The sequence below is a fragment of the Macaca fascicularis genome, chromosome 20 (assembly GCF_037993035.2).
Source record: "Macaca fascicularis isolate 582-1 chromosome 20, T2T-MFA8v1.1".
Taxonomy (NCBI): Eukaryota; Metazoa; Chordata; class Mammalia; order Primates; family Cercopithecidae; genus Macaca; species Macaca fascicularis.
This window is the reverse complement of record NC_088394.1, coordinates 12,455,540-12,479,099: the sequence shown is the minus strand read 5'-3', so window position 1 is coordinate 12,479,099 and position 23,560 is coordinate 12,455,540. Positions and strand designations below refer to the sequence as shown.

The window sequence follows — 23,560 nt, the reverse complement described above, 5'->3', positions numbered from 1 at the left end:
TTCGTGATCTGCCCGCCTCAGCCTCCCAGAGTGCTGGGATTACAGGCTTGAGGCACCGCGCCTGGCCCACGCTTGCTTTTTGTGAACAATTTTACCAGCTTCTATCTCCTGGGTCTCTGAACTTTGTATGAGGCATTCTCTTTACACTGGGCCACTTACTTCATTCTTTCGTTCAAGTATTTGTTGAGCTGCACCCAGATGTTGTTCTTACAATGAAGGCTAAGAAGTATCAGGTACCTGCTGAAGTGAATAAGAGGGGTGAGACTGGGGTGAGGCAGCAGTTTAGGGTGGCAAGGGAAGGTCCCTAACAGTGTTATTTAAGCCCACTTCTGGATGGATGAAAAGGAGCCAGCCCTGTGGAGAGCTGGGAAGTGTATTTTGGGCAGAGGGAGCAACAAACACAGTGACTTAGAAGCATGGAGTGCCTGACTTGTTCTGGGAGCTCTTAAAAGGTCAGTATGACAGGAGCCTCATGTGTGAAACTGGGGGAGGGAGGAGCTGCATGGCTTGGGGAGGGGGATCTGCTAGGTCACCCTACGGAGGCAAGGCTTCATCCAGCGTCCCGAGCAACCGCTGAAGGGTCTTAAGCAGAGTGCAAGAATTAGGGTGTGTGTGTGTGTGTGTGTGTGTGTTTTAAAATTTATTTTAGAGACAGGGTCTCGCTCTGTACCCCAGGCTGGAGTGCAGTGGTGTGATTGTAGCTTGCTCAGCCTTGAACCCCTGGGCTTAAGCGATCTTCCTCCCTCAACCTCTGAGTAGCTGAGACTACATACAGGAAGGTGCCCCCAGTCTGGGCTGATGTTTATTTTTATTTTTTACTTATTTTACTTATTTATTTTTGAGGCAGAATGTCGCTCTGTGGCCCAGACTGGAGTGCAATGGCATTATCTTGGCTCACTGCACCCTCTGCCTCCTGGGTTCAAGGGATTCTCATGCCTCAGCCTCCGGAGTAGCTAGGATTACAGGCGCTTCCCACCGTGCCCAGCTAATTTTTGTATTTTTAGTAGAGACGGGGTTTCGCTGTGTTGGCCAGGCTCGTCTCGAACTCTTGACTTCAGGTGATCCACCTGCCTTGGCCTCCCAAAGTGTTGGGATTACAGGCGTGAGTCACCGTGCCCGGCCCCTACATCACTCTTTGTAGTAAAATGGTGGGGTAGATTTAAAAAATACTTCAAGATGAAACACGTACTAGAAGAAAATATGAGAGGAGTGAGTATTTTATAATCTCAGAGTGGGGAAAGTATTTCTGAGTATGTCAGAATCTAGGAGCCATAAAAGGAAATACTGATAAATTCAGCTACTTAAAAAAAAAAAAAATTTTAAAAAAGGCAGGGCACGGTGGCTCATGCCTGTAATCCCAGCACTTTGAGAGGCTGAGGTGGGAAGATCACCTGAGGTCAGGAGTTCAAGACCAGCCTGACCAACATGGAGAAACCCCGTCTCTACTAAAAATACAAAATTAGCTGGGCATTTTGGCGCATGCCTGTAATCGCAGCTACTTGGGAGGCTGAGGCAGAAGAATTGCTTGAACCTGGGAGGTGGAGGTTGCAATGAGCCGAGATCGTGCCATTGCACTCTAGCCTGGGCATTAAGAGTGAAACTCCATCTCAAAAAACAATAACAACAACAATGAAAAACCTTTGCTGTCAAAAATAACCAAAGTCAAAAGATTGACATCAAATTGGAAAAAACACCAACATCAAAAAGGACTATTTTCCTCAACATATAAAGAGCTTCCATAAATAAGTAAAGCTCAGCCTGGAAGAAAAATGAGCAGAGGATATGAGCAAACAATTCACAGACAAGGAAGTACAGATAATTCTTAAATCTGAAAGGACGCTCAGCCTTGATAATGAGAGATTAAAACAAACCAGCCTCATCACATTGCCACACTGTTTCTCACTTTTTTGGTTAACAAGGATTCACACATTTGATAATGCCTGAATGAAGCAGTGAACCAGGAATCCTGTGCATTGTTAGTGGGAGTATCGCTCGGTGTATTGTGGCAATAGCTGGCAAAATAAATACATATGCCCTTTATCCTTTAGAAATTCTTTTTTTTTTTTTTTTTCTGAGATGGAGTCTCGCTCTTAAGTTCAGGTGGAATGCAGTGGCACGATCTCTGCTCACTGTAGCCTCCACCTCCCAGGTTCCAGTGTTTCTCCTGCCTTAGCCTCTCGAGCAGCTGGGATTACAGGCGTGTGCCACCACACCTGGTTAATTTTTGTATTTTTAGTAGAGATGGGGTTTCACCATGTTGGCCAGGCTGGTCTGGAACTCCTGACCTCAAGTGATCTGCCTGCCTCGGCCTCCCAAAGTGCTGGGAGGCGTGAGCCACCATGGCCGGCCTATCCTATAAAAGTTCTTTAAAGGGTTACTTAGATGTGTATGAATGCCCCGTGCACATGGTGACCTTTAAAGATTGGAAACAACCAGAAGGTCCATCACCAGAGGACTGGTAAAATTGTGGTACAGGCATATCATAGAACGCTGAGTGTGTATTGAAAACACACTGATTAGATACTCCATGAAGACAGTGGGGTACAGAACTCGCTGGTAGCTCCAGTTTGAATAAAGAAGAACATATACACTGCTGGGCGTGGTGGCTCACGCCTGTAATCCCAGCACTTTGGGAGGCTGAGGCAGGCCGATCACCTGAGGTCAGGAGTTCAAGACCAGCTGGCTGACATGGTGAAACCCTGTCTCTACAGAAATAACAAAAATTAGCCAAGCATGGTAGTGTGTGCCTGTAATCCCAGCTACTTGGGAGGCTGAGGCAGAAGAATTGCTTGAACCCGGAAAGCAGAGGTTGCAGTGAGTTGAGATCGTGTCATTGCACTCCAGCCTGGGTGACAGAGTGAGAGTTCGTCTCAAAAAAAAACATATACACAGAATACTTTTAACTTTTTGTTTTGAAATAATTATAGACTCACAGGAAGTTGCAAAAGTAGTACATAGAGTCCCATGAACCCTTCACCCCTGCTTCCTTCAATGGTGACATATAACTGTAGCACACTGTCAGACAACCAGGAAGTTGACATTAGTATAATACTGTTAACCAAACTACAGGCCTCAGTGGGTTTTAACCAGCACTCGTGTGTGTGTGTGTGTGTGTGTGTGTGTGTGTATAGTATTACGCAGTTTTATCCCATGCATAAATTCATGTAACCACTCCCACAATCAAGATACAGAATCGTTCTATAGAATATCTTTGTCGGGCCAGGCACGGTGGCTCACGCCTGTAATCCCAGCGCTTTGGGAGGCCAAGGCAGGTAGATCACAAGGTCAGGAGTTTTGAGATCTGCTTGACCAACATGGTGAAACCCCATCTCTACTAAAAATACAAAAATTAGCTGGGTGTGGTGGCGCACACCTGTAATCCTGGCTACTCGGGAAGCTGAGGCAGGATAGTCGCTTGAACCCAGGAGGTGGAGGTAGTAGTGAGCCGAGATCACGCCACTACACTCCAGCCTGGGCGACAAAGCAAGACTCCATCTCAAAAAAAAAAAAAGAAAAAAAAAAGATATATATATATATATTTGTCGGGACTTTTCTGAGACTGGTAACAGTGGTTGGTGGCCCTCCAGGAGGGCAAATGGGTGGCTAAGTGATTGGGTGGGAAGGAGACATTCCTTTTCACTGTCATGTTAAAATGGACAGTTTGGGATGTCTGTGAGAAATTCAAATGGAACTGTCAAACAGACCGGAGGGTCTGCCTTGGGATGGATGTGAGTTGTCATGGGGCCCTCGATGAGGGCATTTGACATCTATCTGGTGGAGGGAGGCCCTGTATGGGAGAGTATGGCTCCGGGAGATCTCAAGAGTGGGTCCTCAGGGCTCTCAAAGTGAGAGATCTGTGGAGATGGAGCCTCAGCCTGCAGGAGACGAGTGGCGTGTGAGGTAGGGACAAACCTAGCCAGGGCTGAGGTGGAAGTTGAAGGGAGGGGCCCCAAGGAGGGAGTGCTGCTGAGGCTGAGTAAGAAAAGAGACTGTTGGTTTGACTTTGTAAAATTCTTTCTTTCTTTAAAATTGAGGCTAGATTTTAACAGGATCCAAAAATAAGATGGTATATTTTTAAACATCTTTTTTTCTATTTAAAAAAAGCAGTATGGGGCTGGACAAGGGGGCTCACACCTGTAATCCCTGTGCTTTTTTTTTTTTTCCTTTGGAGACAAAGTCTTGCTCTTGTCCCCCGGGCTGGAGTGCGATGGCATGATTTCAGCTCACCGCAACCGCTGCTTGCCAGGTTCAAACGATTCTCCTACCTCGGCCTTCCGAGTAGCTGGGATTACAGGCATGTGCCACCACGCCTGGCTAATTTTTGTATTTTTAGTAGAGACAGGGTTTCACCATGTTGGCAAGCCTAGTCTCAAACTCCTGACCTCAGGTGATCTGCCCACCTCGGCCTCCCAAAGTACTGGGGTTACAGGCATGAGCCACCCCACCTGGCCAATCCCTGTGCTTTTAATCCCTGTGGAATTAACACAATTAGCTGGGCATGGTGGCACACTTGTAGTCTCAGCTACTGAAGGGGCTGATGGGGGAGGATCGCTTGAGACCAGAAGTTCGAGGTTGCAATGAGCTGTGATCACACCACTGTACTCCAGCCTGGATGACAGTAAGACCTTGTCTCAAAAAAAAAAAAAAAAAAAAAAATCCAAAACACAAAGGGGTATGTGTGTGGGGCAGGTTATTTCACAGGTAGAGCTAATAAATGGTGAGGAAAAAAGAAATTACAGTAGTAGTTTGGGGAAGGGGCACGAGGGAATTTTCTCTAGAGTGACAGTTAATGGTCTGTATCTTTTCTTTTTTAAGAGACAAGATCTTGTTCTGTTGCCCAAGTTGAGGTGTAGTGGCGCGGTCGGCAGCTCGCTGCAGCCTCCAACTCCTGGGCTTAATCAGTCCTCTTGCCTTAGCCTCCTGAGTAGCTAGGACTACAGGCACATACCACCACACCTGGCTTATTTTCTTTTTTGTTTTTTTGTAGAGATGGGGTCTCTCCATCTTGCCCAGGCTGTTCTCATACTCCTGGGCTCAAATGATCCTCCTGCCTTGGCCTCCCAAAGTGCTGGTCTATATCCTGATAGGGCTTTGGGTCACATGAGTTTGTCAAAATTCACATTAAGATTTGTGTGTTTTATCTTGAAAAACAAAACTGTAAACAAATATTGATCTCTAGTTACTGAAGTGTGTGCTGAGATGTTTAGGTGTCTGCAGCTCACTTTGAAATTTGTTAAAACAGTAAGATGGACTGATGAATGAACAGAAGGATGAGCCGGTAGATAAAGATGGGCAGATGTGATCGCACAAAACATTAATTGTACATTTGGGCATACAGTATTGTAATTTTTTTTTTTTTAACTTTACTGTGTGTTTGAGAACTTTCAAAATAAAAGTTTTTGGGGAAACTTAAAAAACGACTGAAGATGAAATCTTCTGTCATGTTATATTTCAATATTCCTGATACTATGATCCTAGATCTTTAAACATATAAAGGGGTGTATTTTGTGCATTAAAAATGTCTGTATCCATTTTCCATTTCCTTTCAATCACTTACTTGTGGTGTCAGCTCTTTGCCACATGCCTTTTGTGTATAAGGTTGAGGTTCGAGGTTCTCTAACACTTTCTGGGGAAAATAGCTTTAAGGCTATAAACTTGGCAGATATCAGTACCCAGGAGTCCATTCTTAACCAGCAGATTAACTTTCTGAGTCAACCTCAAACCAGTTCCCCACCTTGGCTAGACAGAGGCTGAGAGAAAGGCACATCATTCACTGAACAGTATGGCCGTCGTCCTGGTTTCGGGCATCCTTTTCTTTGGTTCCCTCCTTCTGGCCTGACTGCTCTGGCACCCTGAAGACTACTCTGGGTTCCTCTGAGCTCTACCGTTCGAACTCTAATTAAATTGCCCTGTTTTAGCTAAAACAAACAAAAGCCCGGTGGTCCCTTAAGTCATCTTTCCAAGGAAGGGCTCAGAGGATACATAAACTTTAAAAAATTTGTTTTATTTTTGTACAGAGGTAATTCATTTACGTGGCTCCAAATAAAACAAAAGTTTTGAACATATACATTGAAAAGACCTGGCCCTACCCCTGTTCCAGCCCTGAGTCTTCCACTACTGCTGTAGTCTCCATGATTCCATCTGGAGCTATTTTATGTCCACACAAGCATATGTCAATATATATACCTACCTGCCACTTAAAAAAAAACAAAATGGCCAGGCACGGTGGCTCACACTTGTAATGCCAGCACTTTGGGAGGCCGAGGCGGGCGGATCACTCACGCGGTCAGGAGATCGAGACCATCCTGGCTAACACAGTGAAACCCCATCTCTACTAAAAATACAAAAAATTAGCTGGGCGTGGTGGCGGGCACCTGTAGTCCCAGCTACTTGGGAGGCTGAGGCAGGAGAATGGCGTGAAGCCACGAGGCGGAGGTTGCAGTGAACAGAGATCGTGCCATTGCACTCCAGCTTGCTTGACAGAGTGAGACTCCGTCTCAAAAAACAAAACAAAACAAAACAGATCGTATCATGGATACTTATATGCCTCATCTTTTTTTTTTTTTTTTCCCCTATAATTTCTTCAGGCATTTCGTTTTTGATAGACATTGGGTAAGTTTTTTAAAAAAATACTACTTTTGAGACAGGGTCTCACTTTCTCACCCAGGCAGGAGTGCAGTGGCCCAATCGTAGCTCATTACAGCCTTGACCTCCTGGGTTCAAGCCATCCTCCTGTCTCCATCTTCTGAGTAGCTGGGACTACAGGTACGCACCACAACACCCGTTTACTTTATTTTTATTTATTTATTCTTTTTTTTGAGACAGGGTCTCACTCTGTCACCCAGGCTGGAGTGCAGTGGCATGATTACAGCTCACTGCAACCTCGACCTCACAGGCTCCATCAGTCCTCCCACCTCAGCCTCCTGAGTAGCTAGGACTACAGGTGCATGCCACCATGCCTAGCTAATCTTTATATTTTTTGTTTATTTATTTATTTTGAGACAGAGTTTCACTCTTGTTGCCCAGGCTGGAGTGCCGTGGCACCATCTCAGCTCACCGCAACCTCCACCTCTCGAGTTCAAGCGATTCTCCTGCCCCAGCCTCCAGAGTAGCTGGGATTACAGGCATGCACCACCATACCTGGCTAATTTTGTATTTTTAGTAGGTTTCCGCATGTTGATCAGGCTGGTCTGGAACTCCTGACCTCAGGTGATCCACCCGCCTCAGTCTCCCAAAGTGCTGGGATTATAGGCATGAACCACCATGCCCCACGAACTTTTTTTGTTTTTTTGTTTTGTTTTGTTTTGTTTTGAGACGGAGAGTCACTCTTGTTGCCCAGTGGAGTGCAATGGTGCGATCTTGGCTCACTGCAACATCCGACTACCAGGTTCAAGCGATTCTCCTGCCTCAGCCTCCCAAATAACTGGGATTATAGGCACGCACCACCATGCCTGGCTAATTTTGTATTTTCAGTAGAGATGGGGTTTCTCCATGTTGGTCAGACTGGTCTCGAACTCCTGACCTCAGGTGATCCACCCACCTTGGCCTCTCAAAGTGCTGGATTACAGGTGTGAGCCACTGCTCCTGGCCTCTTTTAAAATTTTTTGTAGAGATGGGGGTCTCCCTGTGTTGCCCAGGTTGGTCTTGAACTCCTAGGCTCAAATGATCTTCCTGCCTTTGCCTCCCAAAGTGCTGGGATTACAGGTGTGAGCTACCATGAGTGGCCTGAGTTAGTTTTAAAAATCTTTTTCTTTTACAAATAGTGCTTCCTTAAATTATTTTGTACATATAAATTTTTAAAAAACATTTATACATTTAAAAAATATATATAAATTAAAAAAAAAACCAAAACACTTCTCATAAGGACATGGGTGGACATGTCCAAGTAGATAGAAGGGCAGAATAAGCTTCCATGTCCCCTCATCCAGCTGGAACCATTATCCGTATTTTTGGCATTCTTGTTTTATTTCCACCCAGCTACCTGCCTTTTGGCTAAACTGTTTTAAAAGCACATCCCAGAAATAGTGTCATTTTACTCTAGTGTCATGGATTTCTTAAACTTCTTATTTTGTAATGTTTCAAACACCTACAAAGTCCAGAGACTAGTACTGAAGAATCCCCTGCACTTCTCCCGTAGTTATCAGCGTTCTGCTGTTTCCTCCCCACCTCACACCCAGCGCCCCCCCCCCCCGCCTTTTTTTGTTGCTGGAGTATTTTAAAGCAAGTCCCCTATGTCATATCCTTTCCCATGTAAACACTTCAGTAAAGTACCAACTTTATAGGACAAAAATATTGAGAACTGACAGTGTTTCAAAGAAGAAAGGGATTAGCACCAGTTACCAGCATTTGGGACATTCCAACCCCCATCTCACCCTTATACTTAAAAAAAAAAATGAGATTTAAAAATAAAACTGCAAATGCCAAGCAATAATGAAACTAAAAAATTTCAGCAATGTGTTTGAAACATGAGTGGAATTTCCCTTCCTGTCACCTAGGTCCAAATACATGGTTTATGTGTAAGATGTTGTCTTAACTTGAGGTGTCAGTTGTTCTCAACTGGGGCTGATTGTGCTTTCCCCACCCTGACATTTGACAATATCTGGAGACATTTTTGGTTGTGAGTGGGGTTGGGGTGAGGGGTTACAGGCATAGTGGGTAGAGGCAGAAATACTGCCAACATCCTGCAATCACAAGACAAGTACTTAGCTAGGCCAGAATGCCACGCCTGAGAAACTCGTTTGGGCCACTGGGAGATGATGTTTTCTGTCAGATCTCTTCTCTGTGGCTCTCCTTGAACTTGGGGAACTGCTCAGTGAACATTGATTAGTGGAGGTGGGGCCCAAAAGAATGATATGTGTTGACATTTGCAAGTGTTATATTGAAGGTAACATTTTAACATCCAGAACATTCCAATAGAAGTAACTTTATGTATATCATTATTTTATCTGTTGTGTCAACAATAATCATTTTGGAAGTTTGTGGGACAAAATATGTGTAAGGTTTAAACTTGGCTTACAAGGAAGTCAGACTCCCTCGGAGGCAAGCGGATGTGAAACCCTTTTATTTCTGGAGAGCTTCCAGAAGCAAAACAAGGCTGGAACTGTTCTAGGGACAGCTTATGCGTGCGTGTAGACAGGGGAAAAACAAAACCTGAAGCCAAAGGAGGGAAGAGGAAAGGAAGGGGAGACATGACTTTTTCCTGGAGACTGCTCAGGAGGGGTATATGAAGTCTGCATAGCCATTCAGCCTTAAAGAACGTGAAAACTGGCTGGGCGCCGTGGCTCACACCTATAATCCCACACTTTGGGAGGCCGAGGTAGGTGGATCACTTGAGGTTAGGAGTTCGAGTCTAGCTTGACCAACAAGGTGAAATCCCGTCTCTCCTAAAAATACAGAAATTAACTAGGTGTGGTGGCAGGCGACTGTAGTCCCAGCCACTCAGGAGGCTGAGACAGGAGAATTGCTTGAACCCAGGAGGCGGAAGTTGCAGTGAGCCAAGATCACGCCACTACACTCCAGCCTGGGCAATGGAGTAAGAGTCCGTCTCAAAAAAAGAATGTGAAAACGGTGTGCTTATGGTGTGCCGGACCATAGGGGGCCCACAAAGGTGACTCCCGTAGGGTCCCTGCTGTCCAGGACCCTGGAGTCAAGTCAGAAATGGACGTGTCCATAGTTGATTGTGTGAGAAGGTCTGGATTTATGGGTGTTTTGATTGGAGTCCAGGGGCCCTGGTACCTTATGTGCTTTTTTGCCTTGTTTCTTTCCAGATTGCTCATTTAGAAAGTGGATGTGTGGGATAACATGTCCAGTGTGTCCGAGGAGAGAAGAAAAAGGCAGCAGAACATTAAGGAAGGACTGCAGTTCATACAGTAAGAGCTTCAAGAGTTCTTGTGTTCTTGCCGCGTCTTAATTCTTTGATGTGGATGTATGTTTTGTGGAGGGTAAGAACTCTTTAGTCATGTTTAATAGGTCCAGTTAATTTGGGTTAGAAACTCCATATTCTAGCAATATTTTTTTCTCTCGTCCATTTGAACATTCTTGCATTCGGAAGCAAGTCTTACTGTTGCTGGCTTTTAGGGCTATAATTGTTAGTCTCCCCTAAAATGTTAGACTGAGGAATTTGAATTTGTTCTAAGAAGAGTGCTGCTGAGTGGAAAGTGACTGAAAATGAACATCTGGCGGCACAGAGGGCTTCTGTGATCAGACGTGTCTGTTCAGAAGCTCAGTGTTTAATTGGACTTCTTGAAGCATGTCAATGATGAGACAGCTGTGGTTTGGATGGACACGTCCAGGCAGAAGGGCCTTTTTGTTCCTTCCTGGGAAGGAGACATTCTCTCTATACTGCAGTAAATTGGATCAAATATTGTTAGTGGTTCTGTACTATTTTTAACCTTTTTTTTGGCATTTGAAGAATTAGGGTTTTTAAAAATAGAAGTAGGTTTGAAAGTAAAGTGTTGTACTTAAAAAATACTAAGTAATAGTTTAGTTTTTTTTGGGTTTTATTTTTTGTTTTCGTAACTGTAGTCATCTGTGAATAATGGTAGTAAAGGAGGAGGAAGTCTTTAAAATATGCCTTGAACCAGTAGCAAGCTAATGGAACCACAGATTTAAGATGACTTCTGGCTGAACAAGTCCTGATAAGGAGCTTGATAATTACAATTAATTTGTTTCTTCTTCTTAGGTCGCCGCTGTCATATCCAGGAACACAGGAGCAATATGCGGTAATGACTCCGGGCAGGTCTGCTTGAAAGCTCTGCAACTGGCTTGTAAACTGTAATTTGTAGCAGGGGTTGGTAAATGATGGCCTTGTGGGCCCAATCTGGCCTGCTGTCCTTTTTTTAATTTTATTTCATTTTTTTTTTGCAAATAAAGCTTTATTGGAACACAGCCACACTCATTTGTTTATGTATTATCTGTGGCTGTTTTTGCAACATATGGTAGTTTTGACAGAGACCATATGGCCCATGGAGCCTAAAACATGTACTGTCTGGGCATTTGCAGAAGTTTGCCAATCCCTTCTATATAGGTGTTTTTTTTTTTTTTTTTTTTTTGCATACTTGCACAGTTGTCCTGTATTTTCTTTCATCTGTTAGTGTGGTTTTGAATTAATTTATCTTTTGAGCCCCTTGAAAATTATTTATCATGTCATTGAAAATAAGTGGGACAGAATTTATTGAGAAAGAGTGTGTGGAACATCTTTTTCTGTTAGGAGATGTTCTGACAGCAGCAAAGGGGAACTGGATACCAAGAGGGAAGAACTAGTGAGCTACTAGTTAGGAACAGGGAGAAAGCCCAGTTCATTGGGACTTTGACTGCAGACTCTTGTCTCTACTAACTGTTGGTTCACCTGTGTTTTTTATCCTCTGAGGGTTTTGAGGCTTCTAAATGTCACTTTCTTGCTGCCTCTCTCCCTCCTCCCCTTTTCTTCTCTCTTATTCCTTCCCTCTCTACAAACAGATTTAGAATAAAAAAGTATTACAGCCAGAAATAAACTGTAACAGTTGTTTCGTTTTGCACATGTGGAACTGGGGTTTAAAGATGCTAAGTGGCATGTCACGAGTTACACTGATTGTTAATAGTTGATCTGTCCCGTCTTTTAAATGATTTAATCAGCTTAGACAGGAATTCATAAAATGAGACAAAACAAGTTGAATATTTTTCTGATCTTGTGTTGAAAAAGGGCTTTTAAAATACGAAAATATGGCGAGGCGTGGTGGCTTATACCTGTAATCCCAGCACTTTCGGAGGCTGAAGAGGGTGGATCACTTGAGGCCAGGAGTTTGAGACTAGCCTGGGCAACATGGCAAAACCCCATCTCTGCTAAAGATACAAAAATTAGCCAAGTGTGGTGGCAGGTGCCTGTAATCCCAGCTACTCAGGAGGCTGAGACACCAAGAATCATTCGAACGCAGGAAGTGAAGTTACAGTGAGTTGAGATCGTGCCACTGCACTCCAGCCTGGGTGCCAGAGTGAGACTCAGAACTAAACTAAAGCATGATAGAAATAATGAAGGAAAATGACAAACTTTTGTACATGCTAAAAGAATATATGTACTTACTTGATAAGAAAAAAGTTTAACATCCCCCTCCCCCCAAATCAGTAAATGACATGAGCAATTTACAGAAAAAGAAATACAAGGGGTCCATAAAAATGTGGAATAGTTCAATTTCACTGGTAAAGACATGCAAATACAAAGAGGATACCATTAAAAAAAAAACATAAAAACACAAAATAATACCATTTTCCACCTAGAAATTGGTAGATTTTACATACATGTGCATGTGTAACCACACGTGTACACATGCACACACACTACCCAGGTGGGTGGATCATGAGGTCAGGAGTTCGAGACCAGCCTGACCAATATGGAGTGTAAAGAAAACCACTAGAACCATTTTTCATTGTGGCCTTTTTCGAAGGCAGTTTGGAAACACTGCTCAAAAGCCTTAAGCTATTCACTCTCTTTGACCTGGGGCTTCCACTTCGTTTCTCTAGTAGGAACAGAATTGGAGATGTGAACAAATATTTATAGGGTACTTTTGCTGTTTCTTAATGGTGAGAAATTGAATTTCCCCTTGAAAAAGCAAGCAAGATACAATACCTAGCTGAGATAGCAGTGACTCGGGCATCTCACAATTTCTTAGAGCAATGCTGCTGTTCTGTCACATTGTTTCCTGTGAAGTTTTAGGTATAAAAATTAAAAATTACTTATGCCTTATCTTGTTTGATGGAAGACTTCAAGTGGTAACTTTCTCTTTTTTAGGTATATTTGCATGCTCTTGTGAGAAATCTTTTTAATGAAGGAAATGACGTTTATCGGGAACGTGATTGGAACAACTCAATAAGCCAGTACACGGAAGCTTTGAATATAGCTGATTATGCAAAATCTGAAGAAATTTTAATCCCCAAAGACATAATTGAAAAACTATATATAAATCGTATTGCCTGCTATTCTAATATGGTGAGTTGTAATTTTTTTTCTTTTTTGAGACGGAGTCTCGCTCTGTCGCCCAGGCTGGAGTGCAGTGGCGCGATATCGGCTCACTGCAAGCTCCGCCTCCCAGGTTCACACCATTCTCCTGCCTCAGCCTCCTGAGTAGCTGGGACTACAGGCGCCCTTCACCGCGCCCGGCTAATTTTTTGTATTTTTAGTAGAGACGGGGTTTCACCGTGGTCTCGATCTCCTGACCTTGTGATCCGCTCGCCTCGGCCTCCCAAAGTGCTGGGATTACAGGCGTGAGCCACCGCGCCCGGCGGAGTTGTAATTTTTAAAGTGATGTTTCTAGAGTGAAAAGAATTTTTTCAATGACTTAGTACATTAATAAAAAGTCAATTTCTTTTTTTTTTTTTTTTTTTGAGACAGAGTCTCGCTCATTCACCCAGGCTGGAGTGCAGTGGTGTGATCTCGGCTCACTGCAACCTCCACCTCCTGGGTTCAAGCACTTCTCTGCCTCAGCCTCCTGAGTAGCTGGGATTATAAGTGCCCGCCACCATGCCCAGCTAATTTTTGTATTTTTATTAGAGACAGGGTTTCACCATGTTGGCCAGGCTGGTCTTGAACTCCTGACCTTGTGATCCACCCGCCTCGGCCTCCCAAAGTGTTGGGATTACAGGTGTGAGCCACTGCAACCGGCCCAATAAAAAGTCAGTTCCTTAAACTAAGTTTTTAAGAAAGTCGTATTACCTGCTTTTGGAGTGACGTGAGGCTTTTAAAAGTTAGCTTTGGATTGGCTGGGTGCGGTAGCTCACGCCTGTAATCCCAGCACTTTGGGAGGCCAAGGTGGGTAGATCATGAGGTCAGGAGTTCGAGACCAGCCTGGCCAATATGGTGAAACCCCGTCTCTACTAAAAATACGAAAATCAGCTGGGCACAGTGGCACGTGCCTGTAGTCCCAGCTACTCAGGAGGCTGAGGCAGGAGAATCACTTGAACCCGTGAGGTGGAGGTTGCAGTGAGCCGAGATTGCACCACTGCACTCCAGCCTGGGCGACAGAGCAAGACTTCATCTCAAAAAATAAAGTAAAATAAAAAAATAAAAATTAGTTTTGGACAAAAAGTTAGGGATTTAAGAAATAATTTGTTTCTTAGTTACTGGTCCTTGACAATTCCCATTTGCGTATGGCTTTTGAGGGTGTGTCTGTTTATAAAAAAGTCATCCTGGGAAGATACAGGTCTTCACAGGTCAATGTGTCTTTCAGGTATCCGTGTTCACATTTAACATCTTAGTCAAGATCCAGTAGATGTTATAAAACACTCTTTGTAAAAAAACACTCTTACGAGTGTTTTTTGTTCTTAGTCACGAAATAGTAATTAGTCTTCACAGGAATTCACACTAGCTTTTCACATTTTTAAGCTTAAAAAGCTTTTGAAGTGCTTTTTTTTTCTTTTCTTTTTTTTTCCTTTTAAAACTTTTTTTTTTTTTTTTTTTTTTGAGACAGACTTTCACTCTTGTTGCCCAGGCTGGAGTACAGTGGCACAATCTTGGCTCATGGTAACCTCCGCCTTCTGGGTTCAAGTGATTCTCCTGCCTCAGCCTCCCGAGTAGCTGAGATTACAGGCATGCACCACCACGCCCGGCTAATTTTGTATTTTTAGTAGAGACGGAGGTTCTCCATGTTGGTCAGGCTAGTCTCGAACTCCTGACCTCAGGTAATCTGCCTGTCTCAGCCTCCCACAAGTGCTGGGATTACAGGCATGAACCACCATGCCCAGACACCTTTTTAAAATTTTTGAGATGGAGTCTCACTCTGTTGCCCAGGCTGGAATACAGTGGCACAATCTTGGCTTACTCTATCCTCCACCTCCCGGGCTCAGGTAATTTTCCTGCTTCAGCCTCCCAAGTAGCTGGGATTACAGATGCCCACCACCTTGCCTGGCTAATTTTTGTATTTTTAGTAGAGATGGGGTTTCACCATGTTGGCTAGGCTGGTGTCGAACTCCTGACCTCAGGTGATCCACCCACTTCTGCCTCCCAGAGTGCTGAGACTATAGCCATGAGCCACTGTGCCCAGCCCAAAGTGCTTTTAATTTTCACTGTGGACATTCAGTAAAATATAACCCTGAATTTAAGAAAAATATCCAGCCGGGCACGGTGGCTCACGCCTGTAATCCCAGCACTCTGGGAGGCCGAGGTGGGTGGATCACGAGGTCAGGAGATCAAGACCATCCTGGCTAATACAGTGAAACCCTGTCTCTACTAAAAATACAAAAAATTAGCCGGGCATGGTGGTGGGCGCCTGTAGTCCCAGCTACTCGGGAGGCTGAGGCAGGAGAATGGTAGGAATCCGGGAGGCGGAGCTTGCAGTGAGCCGAGAGCCCGCCACTGCACTCCAGCCTGGGTGACAAAGTGAGACTCCATCTCAAAAAAAAAAAAAAAAGGACAAATATGTTGTCACCTAGCTCTTTGTTAAAGAGCATTCATTGTTTATTTTGTTTTTAGTAATATATTCCTCATCAGTTAGCTGTTTGGAGTTACGTTTCTCTTTGACATCTTAATGTGCTCCAGAAAAGGGTAACTACAGAGTTGAGAATAGAAGAGGGACACCTGGGGACATCAGTTAGGTCTGGAAAGCTTTATTTCTTGAAGATCTGGGGACTTTCTGGCCAAATATTAGCATTTGTCTGACCTGGATGGTGGGTATATGGGTATTCATGATATTCTTTTCTACTTCTGTGTATTTGAAATTTCATAAAATAATTTTAAAAATAAAAGTAATACTGCTAACTTGGAGTTTAGAGGGAGGGTGATAGGAAGGGGTATTAATTTGTTTACATTCCAGGAAGTCTTCAGTGCAAGAAATGAATTGTTTGATTGCTGACTTTATTCTTTGGTCTTACACCCCAGGGTTTCCATGATAAAGTTTTGGAGGACTGCAATATAGTACTCAGTTTTAATGCCAGTAACTGCAAAGCTCTGTATCGGAAATCTAAGGCTTTAAGTGATTTAGGAAGATACAAAAAGGCTTATGATGCTGTAGCAAAGTGCTCCTTAGCAGTGCCTCAGGTATGGAATTTATAGTTTATTTGTTTACATCATAACCATTTACATCATAATAAATGGCATTTAAAGAGTTATATTTTCCAGGCATCCATCAACCTGCTTCAGTTGGGTATAATTGCTAATGAAGCAGGTGTCTTGATGGGAAACTTCACTGTTTTGTCTATTCTTCTTGACAGTTAGGAAATATAACCCTTTGTGAATTATATATACTTATTTTTTTCAGGATGAGCATGTAATAAAACTAACTCAAGAACTAGCTCAGAAATTGGGATTTAAAATAAGAAAAGCATATGTCAGAGCTGAGGTAAGCCAGTGTTCTCTCCATAAGGTGTTTTCATTTTGTTTTATAACTTGGAGTCAGTTCTGTTTTTAAATTAGTGTCTTTATTTTATTTCAGCTCTCATTAAAATCAGTTCCTGGGGATGGGGCTACCAAGGTAAAGTTATTTTTTCTGTCAAAATTATAATTTGTTTTTTAAAGGGAAGGATGGGAGCAATTCTGCTTTTAGTATTTTTGGTGTGTGTTTATTTTGGGAACCTTTTTAATTCTTCAAACATGAAATTGGCCATAGCTTCCTGTCACTTCATTTATTTATTTTTTTGAGACAGAGTCTTGCTCTGTTGCCCAGGCTGGAGTGCAGTGTCCTGATCTTGGCTCACTGCAAGCTCCACCTCCTTGGGCTCAAGTGATCCTTCCACCTCAGCCTCCCGAGTAGCTGGGATCACAGGCACATACCACCATGCCTGGCAAATTTTTGTATTTTTTGTAGCGATGGGGTTTCACCATGTTGCCCAGGCTGGCCTCAAACTCCTGAGCTCAAGTATTCCTCCTGCCTTGGCCTCCCGAAATGCTGGGATTACAGGCGTGAGCCACCTCTTCTGGCCACTTGCAGTCACTTTACAAAAGAACATCTCCAACTCAAGTAATATATTTTAGCTGTAACCAGCATTTCCTGAATGCTCCAGTGGGGCATTTTATAGGATGTTAATAGATGTTAGGTTTCAGTGCGATAAGAGTGGTCCAGGGCCAAATACTAGTTTTGGGAGTCATTTGTGATAAAATTAACAAAGGTTTTTGTGGGTTTTTGTTTTTGTTTCTCTTTTGTTTTTAATTTTAAAGTAAGTCTTCTTGGGGCTATTAGGATGCTAATGGCTATTGTGAGTTGGACAGTGAATGGTGGCCAAATTAGTCCCTGGTATTTTGCTGAATAGCCTTTGAGAAATGCTGGTCCACAAGAAATAAGTGGCAGCACTGCTAGACCAGCACCTCATCTAACACCACGTATATACAGGTTTGTGTGTTCCATTCATTTCTTGGATCTTAATTGGGAGTTGAATTTCTGTGGAAACATGCATTGCTCTCAGGGTGAGTTTTTTTTTCTTTTTTTTCTTTTTTTTTCCGAGACACAGTCTTGCTCTGTCACCTAGGCTGGAGTGCAGTGGCGCTATCTCAGCTCACTGCAGCCTCCAACTCCCGGGTTCAAGCAGTTCTCCTGCCTCAGCCTCCTGAGTAGCTGGGATTACAGACACCCGCCACCACACCTGGCTAATTTTTGTAATTTTAGTAGAGACGGGGTTTCACCATGTTGGCCAGGCTGGTCTCAAACTCCTGATCTCGTGATCTGCCTGTGTGGGCCTCCCCAGGTGCTGGGATTCCAGGCGTGAGCCACTGTGCCCGGCTTAGGGTGAGTTTTACCAATTGTTTTATGCCTTAGAGTCCTGAAAATATTATGACCTCTTGTTTTGTTTAATTTCTAGGCTTTGAACCATTCTGTGGAAGATATTGAGCCAGGTATGTTTTCACATATCATCTTAACAATTTGAAGAGTGCCAGCTTTGTACCTGATGTCTTTGTGTGTGATGTATTGTTGTCAAATAATATTGCTGTGTGGTTATATTCATATTAATGTATTAATATTAAAGTGAGAATGATTTCCAACACTCCCTTTATGCCTTTGGATGTGCCAGTGAGTGACTGATAAGCGTTGGATGTTAGTAAGCAACCACTGACACCCCCGGTGGCCTTGCTGCTGTCTGACAGCTGTGCCCAAAAAGAGGTACAGGCATTTTGTGAAAGAAGGATAAGTTTTCACAAGTGACTGTATCTATTTGGGATTGCTTTAGTATACTGTCAGTTTTATTATTTTTATAATTGCCTTCATATTTTCATCTTCATATCTCTACTATTGGGGATTAATGCTATTATTATGTAAGTACAATGAAAGTGACTGAGTACATTTCCATCTGTGTTACAGATTTATTAACTCCAAGGCAAGAAGCAGTTCCTGTTGTCTCTTTACCCACACCCAGTTTCTCTCATGAAGTTGGAAGTGAGCTGGCCTCAGTTCCTGTTATGCCCTTAACTTCTATTCTGCCACTGCAAGTGGAAGAGAGCACTCTGCCATCTGCAGTGCTGGCAAATGGAGGAAAGATGCCCTTCACTATGCCGGAAGCTTTTCTAGATGATGGAGATATGGTCCTTGGAGATGAACTAGATGACCTCCTTGATTCTGCACCTGAAACTAATGAAACTGTTATGGTAAGTTTCAGTGTTACTCAAGTTTCTTCCGAAGACAGGGTTGACTTTTTAAAAATTGTAATATAACTTGATAGACTTTTTCAGTATTGCATATAGGCTGAATTTGGGGTTTGTTCTATGAAAGTTACTTTTATTCTTGTCTAATGGAACTGGTTAATTTGATCATTTTGAAGTAAAAGAAATAATGCTATCTAGTAATTAGCCAATTTTTTTCCAATTCATATTGGGATCACATATTATAGAAAGGGCAAATAAAACATTCTGATAAATAATAGGCATTTTGTATTTAAGAAAAAATGAATTATATAGATTAAGGACTTCTTATTCTTTTTATTTATTTATTTATTTTTTTGAGACGGAGTCTCGCTCTGTTGCCCAGGCTGGAGTGCAATGGTGCAATCTCGTCTCACTGCAAGCTCCACCTCCTGGGTTCACACCATTCTCCTGCCTCAGCTTCCTGAGTAGCTGGGACTACAGGCACCCGCCACCACGCCCGGCTAATTTTTTTGTATTTTTAGTAGAGATGGGGTTTCACCGTGTTAGCCAGAATGGTCTTGATCTCCTGACCTTGTGATCCACCCACCTCGGGCTCCCTAAGTGCTGGGATTACAGGTGTGAGCCACCGCGCCTGGCCTCAGGACTTCTTATTCTTAAAGAAAATACTCTAGCAACCACATATTTTAAAGCAGGGTTCAGCCAACTATAGCCCACAGGCTCAATCTGGCCTATTACCTGTTTTTGTGTGGCTTGCAAACTAAGAATATTTTTTATAATTCTTAAATGGTTGAGAGAAGAACAAAAAAAGAGAATAATATTTTGTGACGTGGAAATTATTTGAAACTAGCCTGGGTAACCATAGCAAGGCCACGTCTCTACAAAAAATTAAAAACAGCCTGGCATGGTGGTGCGTGCCTATGGTCCCACTGCTTGGAAGGCTGAGAGGAGAGGATCACTTGCACCCAGGATGTTTAGGCTGTAGTGAGCACTGATTGTGCCATCCACTCTAGCCTGGGCAACACAGTGAGACCCTGTCTCAGTCAGTCAATAAAATTACATGACATTCCAATTTCAGGGTCCATAAGTAAAGTTTTACTGTAACACATCAGTGACTACTCATTTTATGTGCTGTCTGTGGCTGCTTTTGCACTGCAACAGCATAGTTGAGTCCTTGCAAGAGGGACCATGTGGCCTACAGAGCCTAAAATACTTAGTATCCATCCCTGTATAGAAAGACTTTTTTGCTGGGTGCAGTGGTGCATGCCTGTAATCACAGCACTTTGGGAGGCTGAGGCGGGCAGATCACCAGGAGTTTGAGAACAGCCTGGCCAACATGGCAAAACTCTACCTCCACCAAAAATTATAGAAATTAGCTGGGCATGGTGGTGCACATCTGTAATCCCAGCTACTTGGGTGGTTGAGGCAAGAGAATCACTTGAGCCCGGGAGGTGGAGGTTGCAGTGAGCCAAGATCGCACCGCTGCACTCCACCCTGGGTGACAGAGCAAGACTCTCTCTCAAAAAAAAAAAAAAGACTTTTCTGATCCCTTCTATAAAGTATAATAATTTAGTAGCAGCAGTGGTAGGATGATAGTGATGAGAGGGAGACATTCCAAGCTGGTTTCCAGGGCTGGTGAAATAGATGGTGTCAGTGTGCAAAAGGCTGACAGAGCTGGGTTTGATTCTTACCAGCTCTGCGATACTGGGCAAGTTACTTCACCATAGTACATCATTTCCCTCATCTGTATGATGGTTATCACAGTAGGATGTATCTGAGAGAGCTGTTTTAAGAACCAAATAGATAGCCTATGATACCATAATGTAAAGTGCGTGGAAGCTGTCAGTGAGTTGCAGCTTTGATGGGGCCTGGGGAGGTTAGAGTTGTATGTTCTTGTCCAGTTGTAAGTTCACACCTTCAGAGAGGTTGTCCCAATCTTCATGGGCTTCTCCAGCTCCCGTCTCTGGATCACCTGTCCTCCTGCTGCACCACATATATCCCACAATTCCTCTTTAATGATGCAAATTTTTTTTTTTTTTTGAGATGGAGTCTCACTCTGTCGCTCAGGCTGGAGTGCAGTGGCGCGATCTTGGCTTACTGCAACCTCCACCTCCCAGGTTCAAGCAATTACCTGCCTCAGCCTTCCGAGCAGCTGAGATTACAGGCGGCCGCTACCACGCCTGGCTAATTTTTTGTGTATTTTTAGTAGAGATGGGGTTTCACTATCTTGGCCAGGTTGGTCTTGAACTCCTGACCTCGTGATCCACCCACCTCGGCCTCCCAAAGTGCTGGGATTACAGGTGTGAGCCATCATGCCCAACCTCATATGATGCAAATTCTTATGAGCCCTATAGTCAGGTAAGGGTAGGGAAGCATAGGGAAGTTTTGCAGATGAAACATGAATGTAACATTTGAATTAAAATGTTAGACATCTGGCCTGGTGCAGTGGCTCATGCTTGTAATCCCAGCACTTTGGGAGTCCAAGGTGGGTGAATCACTTGAGGTCGGGAGTTTGAGACCAGCCTGGCCAACATGGCGAAACCCTGTCTCTATTAAAAATACAAAAATGAGCCGGGCGTGGTGGCACATGCCTGTAATCCCAGCTAGCTACACAGGAGGCTGAGGCAGGAGAATCGCTTGAACTGGGAAGGCAGAGGTTGCAGTGAGCCGAGGTTGTGCCACTGTACTCCAGCCTGGGTGACAGAGTGAGCCTGTGTCTCAAAAAATAAAGTTAGATATCCCACCTTGATTGTTTTTAAAAATTGTTCTTGAAAAGAAGTTCTGTAGGTAAAATAGTTTTAAACGAATCTTGATTCTGATTTAAACTTTGTTTTTCTTGGAGATGGAGTCTTGCTCGGTTGCCCAGGCTGTAGTGCAGTTGTATGATCTTGGCTCACTGCAAGCTCCGCCTCCTGGGTTCAAACAATTCTCCTGCCTCAGCCTCCCAAGTAGCTGGGACTACAGGCACACGCTGCCATGCACAGCCAACTTTTTGTATTTTAGTAGAGATGGGGTTTCACCGTGTTGCCCAGGCTGGTCTCGAACTCCTGAGCTCAGGCAATCCTCCTGCCTTGGCCTCCCAAAGTGTTAGGATTACAGGTCACCGTGCCTGGCCTAAACATGATCTCCCAGTGTAATAATGCTTTTATTTGCTGGTGTTGAAAGTAGTTCAGTCAAACCCATGACAGCTTCATGAATTTTAATCACATCTTTTTTTCTTCCACAGCCGTCAGCTTTAGTCAGAGGACCCCTTCAGACTGCCAGTGTCTCTCCTAGCATGCCCTTTTCGGCATCTCTGTTAGGAACCTTACCCATTGGTGCGAGGTATGCTCCTCCACCCTCCTTCTCAGAATTTTATCCACCTTTGACTTCATCCTTAGAAGATTTTTGTTCTTCTTTAAATTCATTTTCAATGAGTGAATCCAAACGAGGTAAGAACCAAATGTAAATTGTAAATAATTGCAGTTAATTTTCTCAAAATGAAAATGTTTGTTTGGCCATTATTTAACTGACTCTAGGTAGCAGATACATGAATTATTTTCATTGTAGCTAAAAATAGAAAGACTAAGCCTTCAGTTTTGAATTTACCTTGACTTAGCTATGCCATTCTGGAGACCCAGGAGCAAAGGCATGAGAAGAGAAATGTGTGTGGCACTGGTGTTTCTGTAGGATAGTTTGTTAAGCTGGGAGTGTATTGTTTTGGGGGTGAAATGACTATTAGTGTATTCTCCCATAAAGGTGTATCTCATCTTAAAGGGTCTTAGAGACAGGCTATGCCATTAAATTCTGATCTAGGCAAACACTAATTTAAGATCAGTGTTTAGAATGATAGCAGTTAGATGTGTCTATTTTAGGTTTCATCTGTGGAGCTCAGCAAACCGTGGCTGCTGCTTTAACTTTCCAGGAGATTGCTGAGCTTGGGGTCTGACTCCTGTTTCTGTCATCCTAGGTTTAACATATATACAAACAATCACTAGAAAAATATTTTTTTGAAGGCATTGTTACATGGCTAAAACGGCAAAAATCTTACATAATTGACTTAAAGATTTGCAATGGAAGAAATTAAAATATATGGGAGACAGAAGGGCAGAGAGAAAATAATTGAGTGCTAGACTAAGAAAAAGAAAGCAGGCCAGGCGCGGTGGCTCACACCTGTAATCCCAGCACTTTGGGAGGCTGAGGCAGGAGGATCCCTTGAGCTCAGGAGTTTGAGACCAGCCTGAGGAGTTTGAGACCAGTCTGGGCAACATGGTGAAACCCTGTCTCTACAAAAAATATAAAAATTAGCTGGATGTGGTATGTGCCGGTGATCCCAGTTACTTGGGAGGTGGAGGTGGGAGGATTCCTCGAGCCCAGGAGGTTGAGGCTGCAGTGAGCCAAGATCACGCCCTTGCACTCTAGCATGGGTGACAGAATGCGACCCTGTCTCAAAAAAAAAACAAAAAACAAAGAGAAAGTAATTGAAAACCTTACTGATTTTTTTTTTTTTTTTTTAATGTTAGGTCAGTTCCTGCTTCATTTTTTTTGAGACAGTCTCACTCTGTTGCCCAGGCTGGAGTGCAGTGGTGAGATCTTGGCTCACTGCAACCTCTGCCTCTTGGGTTCAAGCGAGTCTCCTGCCTTAGCCTCCCGAGTAGCTGGGATTACAGGTGCCTGCCATCACACCTGGCAATTTTTTTTTGTATTTTCAGTAGAGAAGGGGTTTCACCATGTTGGCCAGGCTGGTCTCAAACTCCTGACCTCCTGTGATCTGCCCACTTCGGCCTCCCAAAGTGCTGGGATTGCCAGATGTGAGCCACTGCACCCAGCCCCATATTTTCAAAAGGTTCCCATTTTTGAATATAAAGGATTTTCTTGGTGTTTTTAGTAGTTGTAGTTGGTGGGCCCCGCCTTAGCTTATTTCTCTGAAAATAGGTTTTTATTTAAATTTGTTTGACTATGCCCTTGGTTTCTAGAGGAAAGCAAAGACTCTAGAGCCCTCTTTGGGTGTCAACACTGAGCAAGAAAATTTCTAGAAATTGGGATGGG

The 23,560-nt window shown here is 43.4% G+C and overlaps 1 protein-coding gene across 11 annotated transcripts in view; it reads left to right on the top strand.

Moving 5' to 3' along the window:
* Positions 1 to 23,560, top strand: part of ZC3H7A (zinc finger CCCH-type containing 7A) — a 47,255-nt gene that overhangs the window by 5,771 nt on the left and 17,924 nt on the right. For 4 of the 11 annotated variants that reach the window (XR_012429265.1, XR_012429264.1, XM_074027797.1 and 1 more), the window contains exons 2-10: positions 9,768 to 9,869; positions 10,682 to 10,721; positions 12,764 to 12,961; positions 15,845 to 16,003; positions 16,224 to 16,304; positions 16,398 to 16,436; positions 17,758 to 17,791; positions 18,255 to 18,538; positions 21,759 to 21,963. Coding sequence is in view for 5 of the 11 variants with exons in the window: in XM_045381845.3 (XP_045237780.2) it covers positions 9,802 to 9,869; positions 10,682 to 10,721; positions 12,764 to 12,961; positions 15,845 to 16,003; positions 16,224 to 16,304; positions 16,398 to 16,436; positions 17,758 to 17,791; positions 18,255 to 18,538; positions 21,759 to 21,963 (1,108 nt within the window). In the remaining 6 variants the exon portion in view is untranslated. Of the gene's footprint in view, positions 1 to 396; positions 453 to 9,158; positions 9,317 to 9,767; positions 9,870 to 10,681; positions 10,739 to 12,763; positions 12,962 to 15,844; positions 16,004 to 16,223; positions 16,305 to 16,397; positions 16,437 to 17,757; positions 17,792 to 18,254; positions 18,539 to 21,758; positions 21,964 to 23,560 lie in introns of those variants that run through there. The other 7 variants (XR_012429266.1, XM_074027799.1, XM_005591278.5 and 4 more) reach the window with 4 other exon arrangements.